Genomic DNA, 14,336 nt, shown 5'->3' with positions numbered 1-14,336 from the left:
AGAACAGGAAAATGGCTGGCTGCTGCTGGGGACAGTGGATGAGACAGCCCGTGAGACAGCCCCCGAGTGCTTCCAGCCTGCAAAGTCTGTGAGAGCTCGGAGCAGCTGGGAAGGAAGTTACTGTGCAAGAAAAGAAGTAGTGAGTGGTCAGTGAGGGAAAGGAGACTTGCCCAGACTCTTAGAGATCTTCGTGTCCTCGTACAGAAGCGTTTCTTTGGAGCTGGACTTTCTCTTTCCCTTTGGCTCTGTTTGTTTTTTTCTTACATTCTCACACTTTTGCAAAGGAGCTGAAGGGCTGGGTGGGTCCTGTCATTTCATCACCTTGTTTAGCAGCTGGTTTCTTTTCTTTTTTTTTTTTAATATTTATTTATTTATTTGTTTATTTATTTATTTAATGTTTTTTTTTGTTATATTATGTTAGTCACCATACAGTACATCCCGTTTCCGATGTAAAGTTCGATGATTCATTAGTTACGTATAACACCCAGTGCACCATGCAATACGTGCCCTCCTTACTACCCATCACCAGTCTCTTCTATTCCCCCACCCCCCTCCCCTCTGAAGCCCTCAGTTTGTTTCTCAGAGTCCATAGTCTCTCATGTTTCATTCCCCCTTCTGATTACCCCCCCTTTCTTTATCCCCTTCTTCCCCTACCGATCTTCCTAGTTCTTATGTTCCATAGATGAGAGAAATCATATGATAATTGTCTTTCTCTGCTTGACTTATTTCACTTAGCATTATCTTCTCCAGTGCCGTCCATGTTGCAGCAAATGTTGAGAATTCGTTCTTTCTGATAACTGAGTAATATTCCATTGTATGTACGGACCACAACTTCTTTTTTTTTTTTTAAAGATTTTATTTATTTATTCGACAGAGATAGAGACAGCCAGCGAGAGAGGGAACACAAGCAGGGGGAGTGGGAGAGGAAGAAGCAGGCTCACAGCGGAAGAGCCTGATGTGGGGCTTGATCCCACAACGCCGGGATCACGCCCTGAGCCGAAGGCAGACACTTAACCGCTGTGCCACCCAGGCGCCCCTGGACCACAACTTCTTAATCCAGTCATCTCCTGAAGGGCATCTCGGCTCCTTCCACGATTTAGCTATTGTGGACAATGATAGCAGCTGGTTTCTGAAGGTCCCCGAGGGCTCCTGCAGGTTAGTTTCCAGACCAGTGCTTGAAAACCAGTCCACTGTGATTGTTGGGCTCAGGCCAACAGGACACGATAGGAGTTCCCCTCTTCCCCCCGAGGCATATTCTCAAGAAAGTGGAAGATGCCCGTGGTGTAGATTTCCACGTGCAGCGTGGAAAACGAACACTTGGCTTCAGAACTGCCCCTGGTACAACCTAAAAGCCCAGAATCACCGCCTCCCACTTTCTTTGCACTTAGGTGGGGTGTAAAGCACAAAGGATCAGAAGTCCTGCTGTGAGCCAGTGTTTCCATGGGAGCAGGAGTCAGGAAAGAGCTGAAGGAGGGCTGGCTGAGGCCCCTGCGGGAGGGAGGTGGTGAGACAAGCGCTCAGCCACGCTCCAGCCCTGCCTCTCCCCACAGGCGAGCTCTGGCTCTCTCTGGTGACTTCGGAGGGCACTGGGGTCTGGACGGCCTGGGAGGCTGCAGTTGGCCTCTGCCCATGCACTCACCAACAGGGCATTTTGGAGCACTCTGTGCTTCGTTGGTTTTATTACCTTTTCAATAAACGAGTTTTGATTGGGAACGCTGCTGGGGCAGGCGTTCCTCTGGGCCCTGGGCTTCACAGGACATGCGTTCTCCCCGTGGGAAGGCAGAGTAATGACAGAAGCCTGTCAAGTACAGAAACAAGGTAAGTGGGAGAGCAACCTGGAGTGTTGGGCTGGGCAGTCATCAGCTCCGAGGCTCTGGGCAGCCCTGTAAGGAAGGTGCTGTGTGCCCTGGTACGGAGACCGCAGCTCAGGGAGGGGAGCCCCTTGTCCAGGTCACAGCGCTAACGAGGAGTGGAATCTGCCGTCAAGTCGTGTGTGTTGGGATTTACTGCTGCAGGACCTGTCACCCAAAACACTAGTGAATTTTTATCTCCCGGTTTCTGTGGGTCAGGAACTCACACGGGATGGTGGGGAGATGCCCGGGAGGCGTGAAGGATGGGGGCCGGAGTCATCAGAAGGGTCTGAAGACGGGTGATGGCTGTCAGCTGAGACCTCCGTGGGCTGTCGGTGGAGCCCTACGAGTGGCCTTTCCGTGTGGCCTGGGATTCCTCATGACAGGGTGGCTGGGATCCCACGGGGTGTGTCCTGGGAGAGGGACGGGAGGGGAGCCAGCTTGGCTGACGGGTGTCCTTTTCCTGGCATAGCCATGGAAGTCCCGTGGCATCACTTCTACCGAATCCCATTGGTCCAGGCAGTCGCAAGGTCTTGCAGGTTCCCGGGGAAGAAGCACAGACCCGCGTCTTGGGACGAGCACCACGTTGTAAAAAAGCACGAGGGATGGGCCGAGAGGCTGTCGCAGCTGCCTTGGGAAAGAGCACAGTGTCACCTGTGCTGGCCTGCCGGGGTCACCCACCTCCTCACATGGGGAGCCTGCACCCAGAGCCGGTCACCCAGTCCTGCCTCCTTGCTGGCGTCCAGACTCTTACTAGGGGCCTTTGCTTCAGGATGATTCAGGGCCAGCAGCCGTTCTACGCTAGCTGTGTCTGCCAACGGTGGACCCTCCCACCGTCCTTCGTAATTTCAGGCCATTAGGGGCTGGTGTCTTTTGGTTTATTCACTCAGGCTTTTGGAGCCGGGAATTTTGTTTCTTTGCACTTCGTGGTCCATTAATGAGGGAAATCAGAGGACAGGCTCTCCCCTCCTCCAAATAGCAGTGATTTTCAAAATACTTCTCCAATACGACGTCCCCTTATATGGCCGCCTGGAGCGGGGAAGGAAAGGCTAGAGAGGTTCACAAGAGAAAGACAAACATGTTTTTTTGTTTTGTTTTTTAAGATCTTATTTATTTGTCAGAAGTGAAGAGCACACCAGCAGGGGGAACAGCAGGCAGAGGGAGAAGCGGACTCCCGCTGAGCAGGGAGCCCGACGTGGGACTCGATCCCAGGACCCTGGATCATGACCTGAGCCGAAGGCAGACGCTTACCTGGTTGAGGCCCCAGGCGTCCTGACAAATACGTTTTTGAACACTGATCGCACAGACCTGGGGAACACCCAGTGCTGAGTGACTTGAGGGGCGGTTAGAGGCGGGGCCTAAGCCTTTGAGGGCAAACAAAGGGAAGAGGTGCTTGGGCGGAGTTAGGGAAGAACGTCCGGGAAGGAGTGGTGAAGGGTTGCATAGCGAGGTTTGTACGCGACTTCAGTCGATGACTTCACTGCTGACAGAGGCTGTGAAGGTTCCTCCTGGAGCTCAGGGAGGAATCACCTTTCCAAATGTGAATTTCCTTTGCAAAAGGAAGACTTAGCCTGGCTGTTAGAGCTCTTCCTGCCTGGCTGGTCCTCAACGGCCTTAGCTCAAAATAATCCAAATGCCAAAGAGCCCTGTTTGGGAGCCTTCCCTGGTACCCTCCAGGGGTGCGTGCCTAATTCCGCATGGGAGGAACAGGAGCCTGGCTCCACCAGGGGCTGGAAGGAGGCAGTGGGAGCTGGGCCCTGGGCGTCCGTGTCTGCTCAGGATGCAGTGAACCGTCAGAAGGGACTGGTGTCCATACTTGAGTACGCAGCCCAAACCCTGAGCTCTCGAATGCCATCCTTACACGCTTCTAACTGAAGGCTGCACTAGGTGGGTAGGTAAGTGCCTGTCCTCGTGGCACCTAAATCGTACAGGCTTCAGGCATTTGTAAGGGATTTTTTTCCAGTTTCACCCAGTTCAGTAGCTTCCATGCACTCCTAACATAATCCCTACCTTCCTTCTCAATCATTCGGCTCCCTGGTGTAACTCCTTCTCCCACAGCGTCCCACCCTCATGATGGGGTTTTGGATTATAGGTGAGGTTCAGTGGGGTGAGGTCTGGAGCCGATGACCAAGAAGGAATTCTTTTTTTTTTTTTTAAGATTTTATTTATTTATTTATTTGACAGAGACAGACAGGCAGTGAGAGAGGGAACACAAGCAGGGGGAGTGGGAGAGGAAGAAGCAGGCTCCCAGCATAGGAGCCTGATGTGGGGCTCGATCCCAGAATGCCAGGATCATGCCCTGAGCCAAAGGCAGACGCTTAACGACTGAGCCACCCAGGCGCCCCATGAATTCTTGAGACGTCTTTGGTGCAAAACGTTGGCTTATTAAAGCACGGGGACAGGGCCCCTGGGCAGAAAGAGCTGGGGCCCTGGGTTGTGAGGGGTGGCTGATTATATACTATGGGGTTGGGGGAGGTGAGGAAAAGGGAGGTTGAGAAAGTACTTTCATATGTTAAAGACTCACAGGATACCAGAGGCCTGGCCATTGTCAAGTTAAGGTTGTTTACCCCTCTAGTAAGGCATTAACGTGAAGATAGTTGGGAACTTCCTGGAGAAACTTCACAGATCCCACCCAGGAGTGGGGGTGGGGGAGGTTGCAGGGTGTAGGCTTATGCTTTGTCTTCAGCCAGCCTTCTGCTCCCTCATCACTACCACTCCTGGTGACAAGCAGACCTGACAGGAAGACAGCGGACCTTGCAGGTGGGTACCGCTCTACTATCCCAGCAGGACGAGGGAGCGTTCTCATCCCCTGTCCCCTGCAGCCGCTCAGGCAGTGAGAATGTATTGTAATGTAATCAATACATTCGAATCCCCAGCTTTGCTGCAATGGACTGCTAGTTCCTAACAGCCTTCACCACTCACCCCTTTTGTCCTTAAAAAAAAAAAAAGAAAAAAGTGTGCCTCTCCTGTGTTTCCTGCATGTGCCTACCATTTTGCTGCACCTTGTTTGTCCCAGATTACGATTCTTTTTTTTTTTTTCCCCCTGGGTAAACCCATCTTGTGCTGGTGAGATAAATGGCAGTTTTTACTTGTAAGGCTAACAGCTGCAAACTCAGTTACTTAAGCTGGAACTACGTCTCTGGCCCTCTCCATCCTCCCCGCACACTTTGAGGATTACGATTAAGTTTAGCATAGGTTTTCCCCTGAAGTTTTGAGTTGATAACTTCACACGTAGAATTAATTCCGACTGAGATGCTAGTTCTAAAGCCTATGTTAAACCGTTCATTCAACTCGTCAGGTTTCATTAGAACGGTTTCTTTGAGACTGCTTCATAGGGTTGTCTGTTGTAGTCCCGCACCAGACTTCTCTGCGCACAGAGCTGAAGAACAGGTGCCGTGAGAGAAAAGGGAGAGGGGGTCGTGAGAAAAAGAAATTACGTAAGTGATTGGGAATTGGGATTAGGGTTAGCGATACTTGTGGGGATGAGATTAGGATGTTAATACCAGAAAGGGATCTACATTAAGACCAGGACATAGTCTAATAGGCTGAGGAAACACGGAGACGACTGCACGAGGATGGCTGGGAGGATGAGGGCGAACACAGCGAAGGCTGCTGTTGTGAGCTGATGCAGGGAGAATGTTCCGCCAAAGCCATTTGTGGTGGGACTAGAATAGAAGTAGGATTTTCCCGTTTTCTTATTTCATCAGCATGCACCAAAGAGAATGTGGTGTTGTCATTGCCGTGGAAAAGCTGGGAGACAGCATGTGTGCGATTAGGACCCCCAGAAAGCTATACGCATTCCTTGGAGAGATTCATTCATTCATTCATTCATTCATAGAATTAATTGGGCGCCGATTTTCTGCAACATTTTGGCCCTTGCTTTCTGGGAGTCTGAAACATAGTGGCGGATGTAAGCCAGGAACACATGCCATGAGCCGTAACAATGCTTCTTCCAGGCAGTCACTGTTTCTTGATCACGTGGGATGCTTTGAGGCGTTCGATAAACTTTTTTTTTTTTAAAGATTTTATTTATTTATTTGACAGAGAGAGAGACAGCGAGAGAGGGAACACAAGCAGGGGGAGTGGGAGAGGAAGAAGCAGGCTCCCAGTGGAGGAGGGAGCTCGATGTGGGGCCTGATCCCAGGACTCCGGGATCACGCCCTGAGCCGAAGGCAGACTGAGCCACCCAGGCGCCCCTCGATAAACTTTTATTCCCAGGAAGGAAACCTCCTTTGGATGCAAAATCAGATTAGATATATTTCTGGATTGTGATGATTTCCTCAAAGGTTACTGAGAAGCTGAGACATCTTACCTGGGCGGTGGAAGTACTGTTTCTACCAAAAGACAGGATTAAGTACACAGAGACTTGACTCGGCCTCCTGGGGACAGATCACTGGCTAAGCTGCGCTTAAACTCCGTGTCTTGTGCAAGCCAAAAAGCTAGGATCCGCTTCATGGTGTGACAGCGATTAAGTAAATCAGGATGTGTAAATCACTTTAAGTGGTACCTGGAGTGCCCTAATCAATACATAAATATCCGATGATGACAATGTCACCATTTACATCTGTCTGAGCGGAGTGCGGGACTGATGATAACCCTCAAGAGGAGCCAGCCGCAGTGCCACACTCCGCTGCTCGACGCTGCCAGAGCCCCGCGGGGGACACGTGCCCGCCTGGTTGCCACGGTGGGGGTGCTCCTGGCTCCAAGATTGGCCTGCAGCTCCTGGGTGCCCAGAGGAAGACGCCCACACCCAGGTGACCCGTGGACTCCGGGGGAAGGAATGTCCGCACCGAGGTGACCCGTGCAGGCCGGGGGAAGGAATGTCCGCACCGAGGTGACCCGTGCAGGCCGGGGGAAGGAATGTCTGCACCGAGGTGACCCGTGGACGCCGGGGGAAGGAATGTCCGCACCGAGGTGACCCGTGAACACCGGGGGAAGGAATGTCCGCACCGAGGTGACCCGTGGACGCCGGGGGAAGGAATGTCCGCACCGAGGTGACCCGTGGACGCCGGGGAAAGGAATGTCCGCACCGAGGTGACCCGTGGACGCCGGGGGAAGGAATGTCCGCACCGAGGTGACCCGTGGACGCCGGGGGAAGGAATGTCCGCACCGAGGTGACCCGTGGACGCCGGGGGAAGGAATGTCCGCACCGAGGTGACCCGTGGACGCCGGGGGAAGGAATGTCCGCACCGAGGTGACCCGTGGACGCCGGGGGAAGGAATGTCCGCACCGAGGTGACCCGTGGACGCCGGGGGAAGGAATGTCTGCACCGAGGTGACCCGTGGACGCTGGGGGAAGGAATGCCGGCACCCAGGTGACCTGTGGAGTGGGGACTGAGAGTAAGATGCAGGTGCTGATGTGACCCGTGGTGTGTGTGTGTGGGTAGAGAAATGCAGGCACTCAAGTGACCCTCCCCTCTCTCTCCTGAGGCTCCTCTGTTCCCAAGCCTACGGTGTGGGGACACTTGAGTGCCATAAGAGAGGTCGCATGGCTTGGGTCTTAGGTCTAAAGTGCATGTTCTTGGTCTGGTTTCGGAGCTTGTCTGGCCTCTGCTCCCTCTCCTGCTGTCATTTGGGAGAATGAACTGGATGGACAATGCGAAACCCACAGAAGGAAGTGGGAAAAACTGGAGGGAGAAGCAAAATGATGTGGCAGGGATCAGAAATGGGGGTGAAACTGTTAGGACAGGTGGTTTAGGCACATCACGCTGGAGGCAAAGACTATTGAAGACAAACTAGAACAGAAGGAAATACTCAATCTGAAATCTCTCCTGTGCACATGTTGGTAAGCTCCCCTCCTCAGCCCACTTCCAGGCTCTGCCTTACTGGCAGGGCACGCACAAACGCACACACATGCACACACACGGCTGTCATCCACCGGCATGGCACAGTGGGGGAGGGACGGGGCATGAGGAGCACAGGCTTCCTGCCAACAGCACAAGGACCTCCTCTGGACTGGAAAGCACATGGACCAGTTCTCAGCTCCCCCTTGTGTCCCCGTCCTTCCCCAGCAACCTCCTGAAGGCCCTCTTAACTTCCTTATTCCTCAGGGTGTAAATGACAGGGTTAAGGGCTGGAGTGCCCACAGCATAGAAGAGACCAAAGAACTTGCCCCTTTTGTGAGCATAGGAATTTTCGAGCTGGAGGTAGACAGCAATGACTGAGCTGTAGAAGAGTGTGACCCCTGTGAGATGGGAGGAGCAGGTCCCAAATGCCTTTCTCCACCCTTTTGTGGAGTTAATTGTCAGCACTGCCCAGGCAATGGCACACTAAGAGACAAAGATGAGGCCGAGGGGCACGACCAAGATGAGGATGCTGGCAGCAGCCGTCTGGATCTCATTGGAGGTGGTGTTCCCACGGGACAGTCTGATGAGAGCTGGGACCTCATACAGTCATCCACCTGCCGGTGGGGACAGAAAGGCAAGCGGAGAGTAGGTGGTGTGTGAACTACTGACTCCAGCAGACTGATGACCCAGGCCATGGATGCCGGCGGCCGGCACAGGCGGGGGCAGATGATGGTGGTATAGCAGAGGGGTTGGCAGATGGCCACGTAGCGGTCGAAGGCCATCACTGTCAGGAGGATGCACTCAGTGGTCCCCAGGAACAGAAAGATGAAGAAATGAACAGAGCAGCCAAGGAAGCTGGTGGTCTTTGGGCCCCAGAGGTTGACCAGCATCTGCGGGATGGAACTTGTGGTGAAGCAGAGTTCCAAGAAGGACAGGTTAGAGAAGAAAAAATACACCGGGGAGTGGAGCCTGGGGTCCCACATGGACAGCAGAATGATGAGTGTGTTGCCCACCAGAGTCAGAAGGTAGGAAGTAAGGACAACCACAAAGAGCATTCTTTCAAGTCCTGGGTGTTCAGAGAAGCCCAGAAGGAGGAAGCCCCCAGGGGAGCTTTGGCTGGCCATGGTGTGTTCCTGCGTCGGTCTGGAGGGATGAGGACAGTGTGTTCTGAGCCGTCATCCAGAACCTCACCTGGTACTGGTCAGGTCACAGTAGGTGCACCTTTCTCTTCCCCTGTTCCCACCAGTGTCTTTTGCCAGGCACACCACCCCCAGCGGCTCCTTCCCTTCCTGTCCCTCCTGGTCAGTGGTCTAGCAGGTGTGGGGGCAGCAGGACATGCTGGCAGATGGACGGAGCTGTGTGCTGGGGCCTGGGGCTGATGGCCGAGCATAAAGGAGGCTGGTGGAAAGCATGCAGGCGTGAGCTGAGTGATACTTCAGCACCCGTGTATGGAACGCCTCTGTCCTGAGTGCTGTTCTGAGTGTTGCATTGTCCCTATGCGTTTGTTGGAAGAACCTGCAAGGTCATGTATTTTCTGGATTTTCAGATTATGAGCTATCTACGTATAGTTGATCATTGTTTGTCAGATGACTGTCGTAGAGCTATTTATACTACATACATTCGGTGCGTCTTCTTTTGTAAGAGAGCTTCAGAGACAGAATGTTGTATCTATGAGAGAGGTTTTCCCTTTGTGTCTAGTGACCCCATGCACAGAGCAGTTTGGTTGCCCAGGTTGCTGAGCCAGCTGTCTGGCAGGGGGGTTGGTCCCCATGATCAGTCGCTATCCTGGGAAGCTTACAAGTAGGACGCAAGCATGGCCCCAAGTACGTTAAAATCGTTGAGGAGTTCACAGAAGCATCATCAAAGTCCCCAAGCCTTCAGGATCAGGAATACCAGCACACTGAGGGAGGGAATAGGGTCTGTAATAAGGTGAAGAACCAATTTGGGTAAATATATCAGGGAAGGCATCCTAGAGGAGGTGACTGTACGCTTTCTATAAAAAAGAGGAGCATTGGGCATAGAAGGCCAAGTCAGAGATGCGGCAGGAGACTGAGGCCACTGGCACCTCCCTGGCCTTAGCCAACGGCAGCCTCAGGGAGGGCTTGGGGTGGGGCCGGCTGGCAGTGCCTGGGCAGGGTGGCCTTAGCATCTCCTGACACAGGTGCCCATCCTGTTGCATCTGCTTTTCCTAGAGACTTCTGCTTCTGTGTCTTCCCTGGTTGGTTCTTTTTCCCCCGTGCTTTTCACCCTTACAGGACGTATTTTAAATTTTTGTCATGTCTTTATACACTTCAAAAAGTGTGAGTAAAGCACATCTCTACAGTTTAATGAGTAAAAAAGTCACCCCTGGCATGACCACAAAGAACTGAGCACGTGTTTCAAGTATCTTAGATGGTCCGGCGTGCCCACACCCCAGATGGAAGCACCATTTTGCATTTCTTTTTTTTTTTTTAAAAGATTTTATTCATTTATTTGACAGAGATAGAGACAGCCAGTGAGAGAGGGAACACAAGCAGGGGGAGTGGGAGAGGAAGAAGCAGGCTCATAGCGGAGGAGCCTGATGTGGGGCTCGATCCCATAACGCCGGGATCACGCCCTGAGCCGAAGGCAGACGCTTAACCGCTGTGCCACCCAGGCGCCCCCCATTCTGCATTTCTAATTATTCCTTTGTTTTCTTTCTGGAGATAGAGTTTACATAGACCCTTTTTAAAGTGTATAATTGAGTGGTTTTTTTTTTTTAAAGATTTTATTTATTTATTTGACAGAGAGAGACAGCCAGGGAGAGAGGGAACACAGGCAGGGGGAGTGGGAGAGGAAGAAGCAGGCTCATAGCGGAGGAGCCTGATGTGGGGCTCGATCCCAGGACCCTGGGATCACGCCCTGAGCTGAAGGCAGACGCTTAACGACTGAGCCACCCAGGCGCCCCTAATTGAGTGGTTTTTAGTATATTCACTATTGAGCAACTAATACTATCAGCCTCCAGAACATCTTATTACCCCCAAGCAAAACCTCATGCCAAGGAACAGTCTCCCTTCTTTTGCTTTCTTTGTGATATTCAATCACTGTAACCTAAACAGTAGCCAGCTGTTTTTGTTATTCCTCAACTCTCATCCTAATCACTTTGTTTGCATTTCTGAATTTTTCATTCTCCTGGTGCTCCCCTCCCTCTTTCCCGAGTCTCTGTAGATGGCCTCCCCTTAGCGACCCTTCACCTTTTCTCCCTCGTCTCCATCTTCTCCACACTCTCTCATTTACCATTTTGTTCCTGGCTCTTCCCCCCCGACACGGTCATTCCGTGGTTTCTGCATTTATTCATTTCTTGGACTGCAGGAGCCCGCAATGTGCTGGGAGCCAGGGTATGGGTGGGGGACCCACTCAAAGGAGTTTGTGATGATTCAGAGCTGCTTGCTACTGCTATTAGTAGCTAGCATGTGTGGAGTGCTTCCTACATGCCTCACAGCTACGCAGTCACCTGGATCTCACAGCAACCCTGCAGACAAGATGCTCTTATTCCAGCTGCATCAAGAAGTAAACAAGTTTCGGAGGTTAAGAAACATGGCTGAGGTCAGCAAGTGAGTAGGTGCCAGGGCCAGGAGTGTAGACCCTGGTTAACTTCCACTCTGGTGTTCCACTGTTGGGGGCCAGGTAGAAGCTGATGTCTCTTAGGAGAAGAACAAACTTTCTACTTACCCTCAGTCAGATTAAAATGCCCTCTACCAATGGATAGAGCACGTTAACAAAAGAAGAGACAAGAACCATATGATCCTCTCAATTGATGCAGAAAAAGCATTTGAGAAAATACAGCACCCTTTCCTGATTAAGACTCTTCAGACTGTAGGGATAGAGGGAACATTCCTCAATATCACAAAAGCCATTATGAAAAGCCCACAGCGAATATCATTCTCAGTGGGGAAAAACTGAGAGCCTTTCTCCTAAGGTCAAGAACACAGCAGGGATGCCCACTGTCACCACTATGGTTCAACATAGTACTAGAAGTCCTAGCCTCAGCAATCGGACAACAAAAAGAAATAAAAGGCATCCAAAATTGGCAAAGAAGAAATCAAACTCTCACTCTTCCCAGATGACATGATACTTTATATGGAAAACCCCAAAAAACTCCACCTCCAAATTACTAGAACTCATATAGCAATTCAGCCACGTGGCAGGATACACAATCAATGCTCAGAAATCAGTTACGTTTTCATACACTAACATGTAGGCTGAAGAAAGAGAAATAAAAGAATCCATCCCATTTACAGTTGAAACAGAATCCATAAGATACCTAGGAATAAACCTAACCAAAGAGGTAAAGGATCTCTACTCTAAAAAGTACAGAATACTTATGAAAGAAATTGAGGAAGACATGAAAAGATGGAAAAATATTCCATGCTAATGGATTGGAAGAATAAACATTGTGAAAATGTCTGTGCTGCCAGAGCAATCTATACTTTGAATGCATTTCCTATCAAAATACCACTGACATTTTTCACAGAGTGGGAACAAACACCTAAAATTTGTATAGAACCAGAAAAGACCCTGAATTACCAGGGGAATGTTAAAAAAGAAAATTAAAGCTAGGGGAATTATAATGCCTGACTTTAAGCTGTACTACAAAGCTGTGATCATCAAGACAGCATGGTTTTGGCACAAAAACTGACACATAGATCAACGGAACAGAATAGAAACCCCAGGAATGGACCCTCAACTTTATGGTCCACTAATCTTCGACAAAACAGGAAAGAATATCCAATGGAAAAAAGACAGTCTCTTCAGTAAATCGTGCTGGGAAAATTGGACAGCTATATACAGAGGAATGAAACTGGACCATTCTCGTACACCATACACAGAGATAAACTCAAAATGGATGACAGACCTCAATGTGAGACAGGAACCCATCCAAATCCTAGAGAAAATAGGCAGCAACCTCTTCCACCTTGGCCACAGCAACTTCTTTCAAGACAGGTCTCTAAAAACAAGAGAAACAAAAGCAAAAATGAACTTTTGGGACTTCATCAAGATAAAAGGCTTTTGCACAACAAAGGAAACAGTCAACAAAACTAAGAGGCAGCCCACGGAATGGGAGAAGATATTTGCAATTGACATTACAGATAAAGGGCTAGTATCCAAGATCTATAAAGAACTTATAAAACTCAACACCCCAGGGGCGCCTGGGTGGCACAGCGGTTAAGCGTCTGCCTTCGGCTCAGGGCGTGATCCCGGCGATCTGGGATCGAGCCCCACATCAGGCTCTTCCGCTATGAGCCTGCTTCTTCCTCTCCCACTGCCCCTGCTTGTGTTCCCTCTCTCACTGGCTGTCTCTATCTCTGTCAAATAAATAAATAAAATCTTTAAAAAACAAAAACAAAAAAAAAAAAAACTCAACACCCCAAAAACAAATAATCCACTCAAGAAAGGGGCAGAAGACACGAACAGACATTTCTCCAAAGAAGACATACAAATGGCCAACAGACACATGAAAACATGCTCCACATCACTAGCCATCAGGGAAATACAAATCAAAACCATAATGAGATACCACATTACACCAGTTAGAATGGCAAAATTTAACAAGGCAGGAAACAAGTGTTGGTGAGGATGTGGAGAAAGGGGATCCCTCCTACATCGTTGGTGTGAATGCAAGTTGATGCAGCCATTCTGGAAAACAGTATGGAGGTTCCTCAAAAAGTTAAAAATAGAGCTACCTTATGACCCAGCAATTGCACTACTAGATATTTACCCCAAAGATATGATGTAATGAAAAGAAGGGGCACCTGCACCCCAATGTTCATGGCAGCAATGTCCACAGTAGCCAAACTGTGGAAGGAGCTGAGATGCCCTTCAACAGATGGATGGATAAAGATACGGTACACACACACACACACACACACACCACACTCAGTGAAATATTACTCAGCCATCAGAAAGGATGAATACCATTTGCATCAACATGGGTGGAACTGGAGGGTTATTATGCTGAGTGAAATAAGTCAATCAGAGAAAGATAATTACATGCTTTCACTCATATGTGGAATATAGGAAATAGCACAGAGGATCATAGGGTGAGGGAGGGAAAACTGAGTGGGAAGCCATCAGAGAGGGACAAAAACCATGAGAGACTCTTAACTATAGGAAACAAAGTGAGGGTTGCTGGAGGGGAGGTGGGTGGGGCAATGGGGTAACTGGGCGATGGGTATTAAGGAGGGCATGTGTTGTGATGAGCACTCGGTGTTACACGCAGCTTAAGGAGTCGTTGAACACTACATCAAAAACTAATGATGTACTATATGTTGGCTAACTGAACGTAATTAAAAAAAATGAAATTTAACTGGGAGTAATAAAAGTGAATATGATTTTATTAAACTTTTTTGTTTAATATTTAAGCAAAATTTGAGTATGTTTAAAAAAACTTACTGCCTTTGGAAGACTGAGAGATTTGTTGTAAATTCTGTGGTTTAGTCCTGCTTATTAATATCTGTATACCCCAAATAATACTTTTAATCCATAGCACTAGTATATAGTAATTTATAAGTTAATTGATAGATCATTAAGCGTGGTCTGGTTGTCTGTGAGTATGGATGGGCTGAGGGTAACAAAATAAGAAATAAGCAAGGGTATGAAGTGTGTTTTGGAATTTCCAACATTTCATGCCGAAGGTCCTGAACTTTTTACCCATCTTGAAGACAGATTACCACCTCTTTCAC

The 14,336-nt window shown here is 49.6% G+C and overlaps 1 protein-coding gene across 1 annotated transcript; it reads right to left on the bottom strand.

The window, feature by feature from the left end:
- Positions 1–7,827: 7,827 nt before the first annotated feature.
- LOC113249732 (olfactory receptor 2H2) lies at positions 7,828–8,759 on the bottom strand. Its single transcript, XM_026491199.3, is given in 2 exon segments — positions 7,828–8,240; positions 8,243–8,759. Coding segments are annotated over 2 exon segments (930 nt in total).
- Between the last annotated feature and the right edge of the window lie 5,577 nt (positions 8,760–14,336).

This window comes from Ursus arctos, unplaced genomic scaffold, assembly GCF_023065955.2.
Source record: "Ursus arctos isolate Adak ecotype North America unplaced genomic scaffold, UrsArc2.0 scaffold_31, whole genome shotgun sequence".
Taxonomy (NCBI): Eukaryota; Metazoa; Chordata; class Mammalia; order Carnivora; family Ursidae; genus Ursus; species Ursus arctos.
This window is presented reverse-complemented; position numbering and strand designations above follow the sequence as displayed.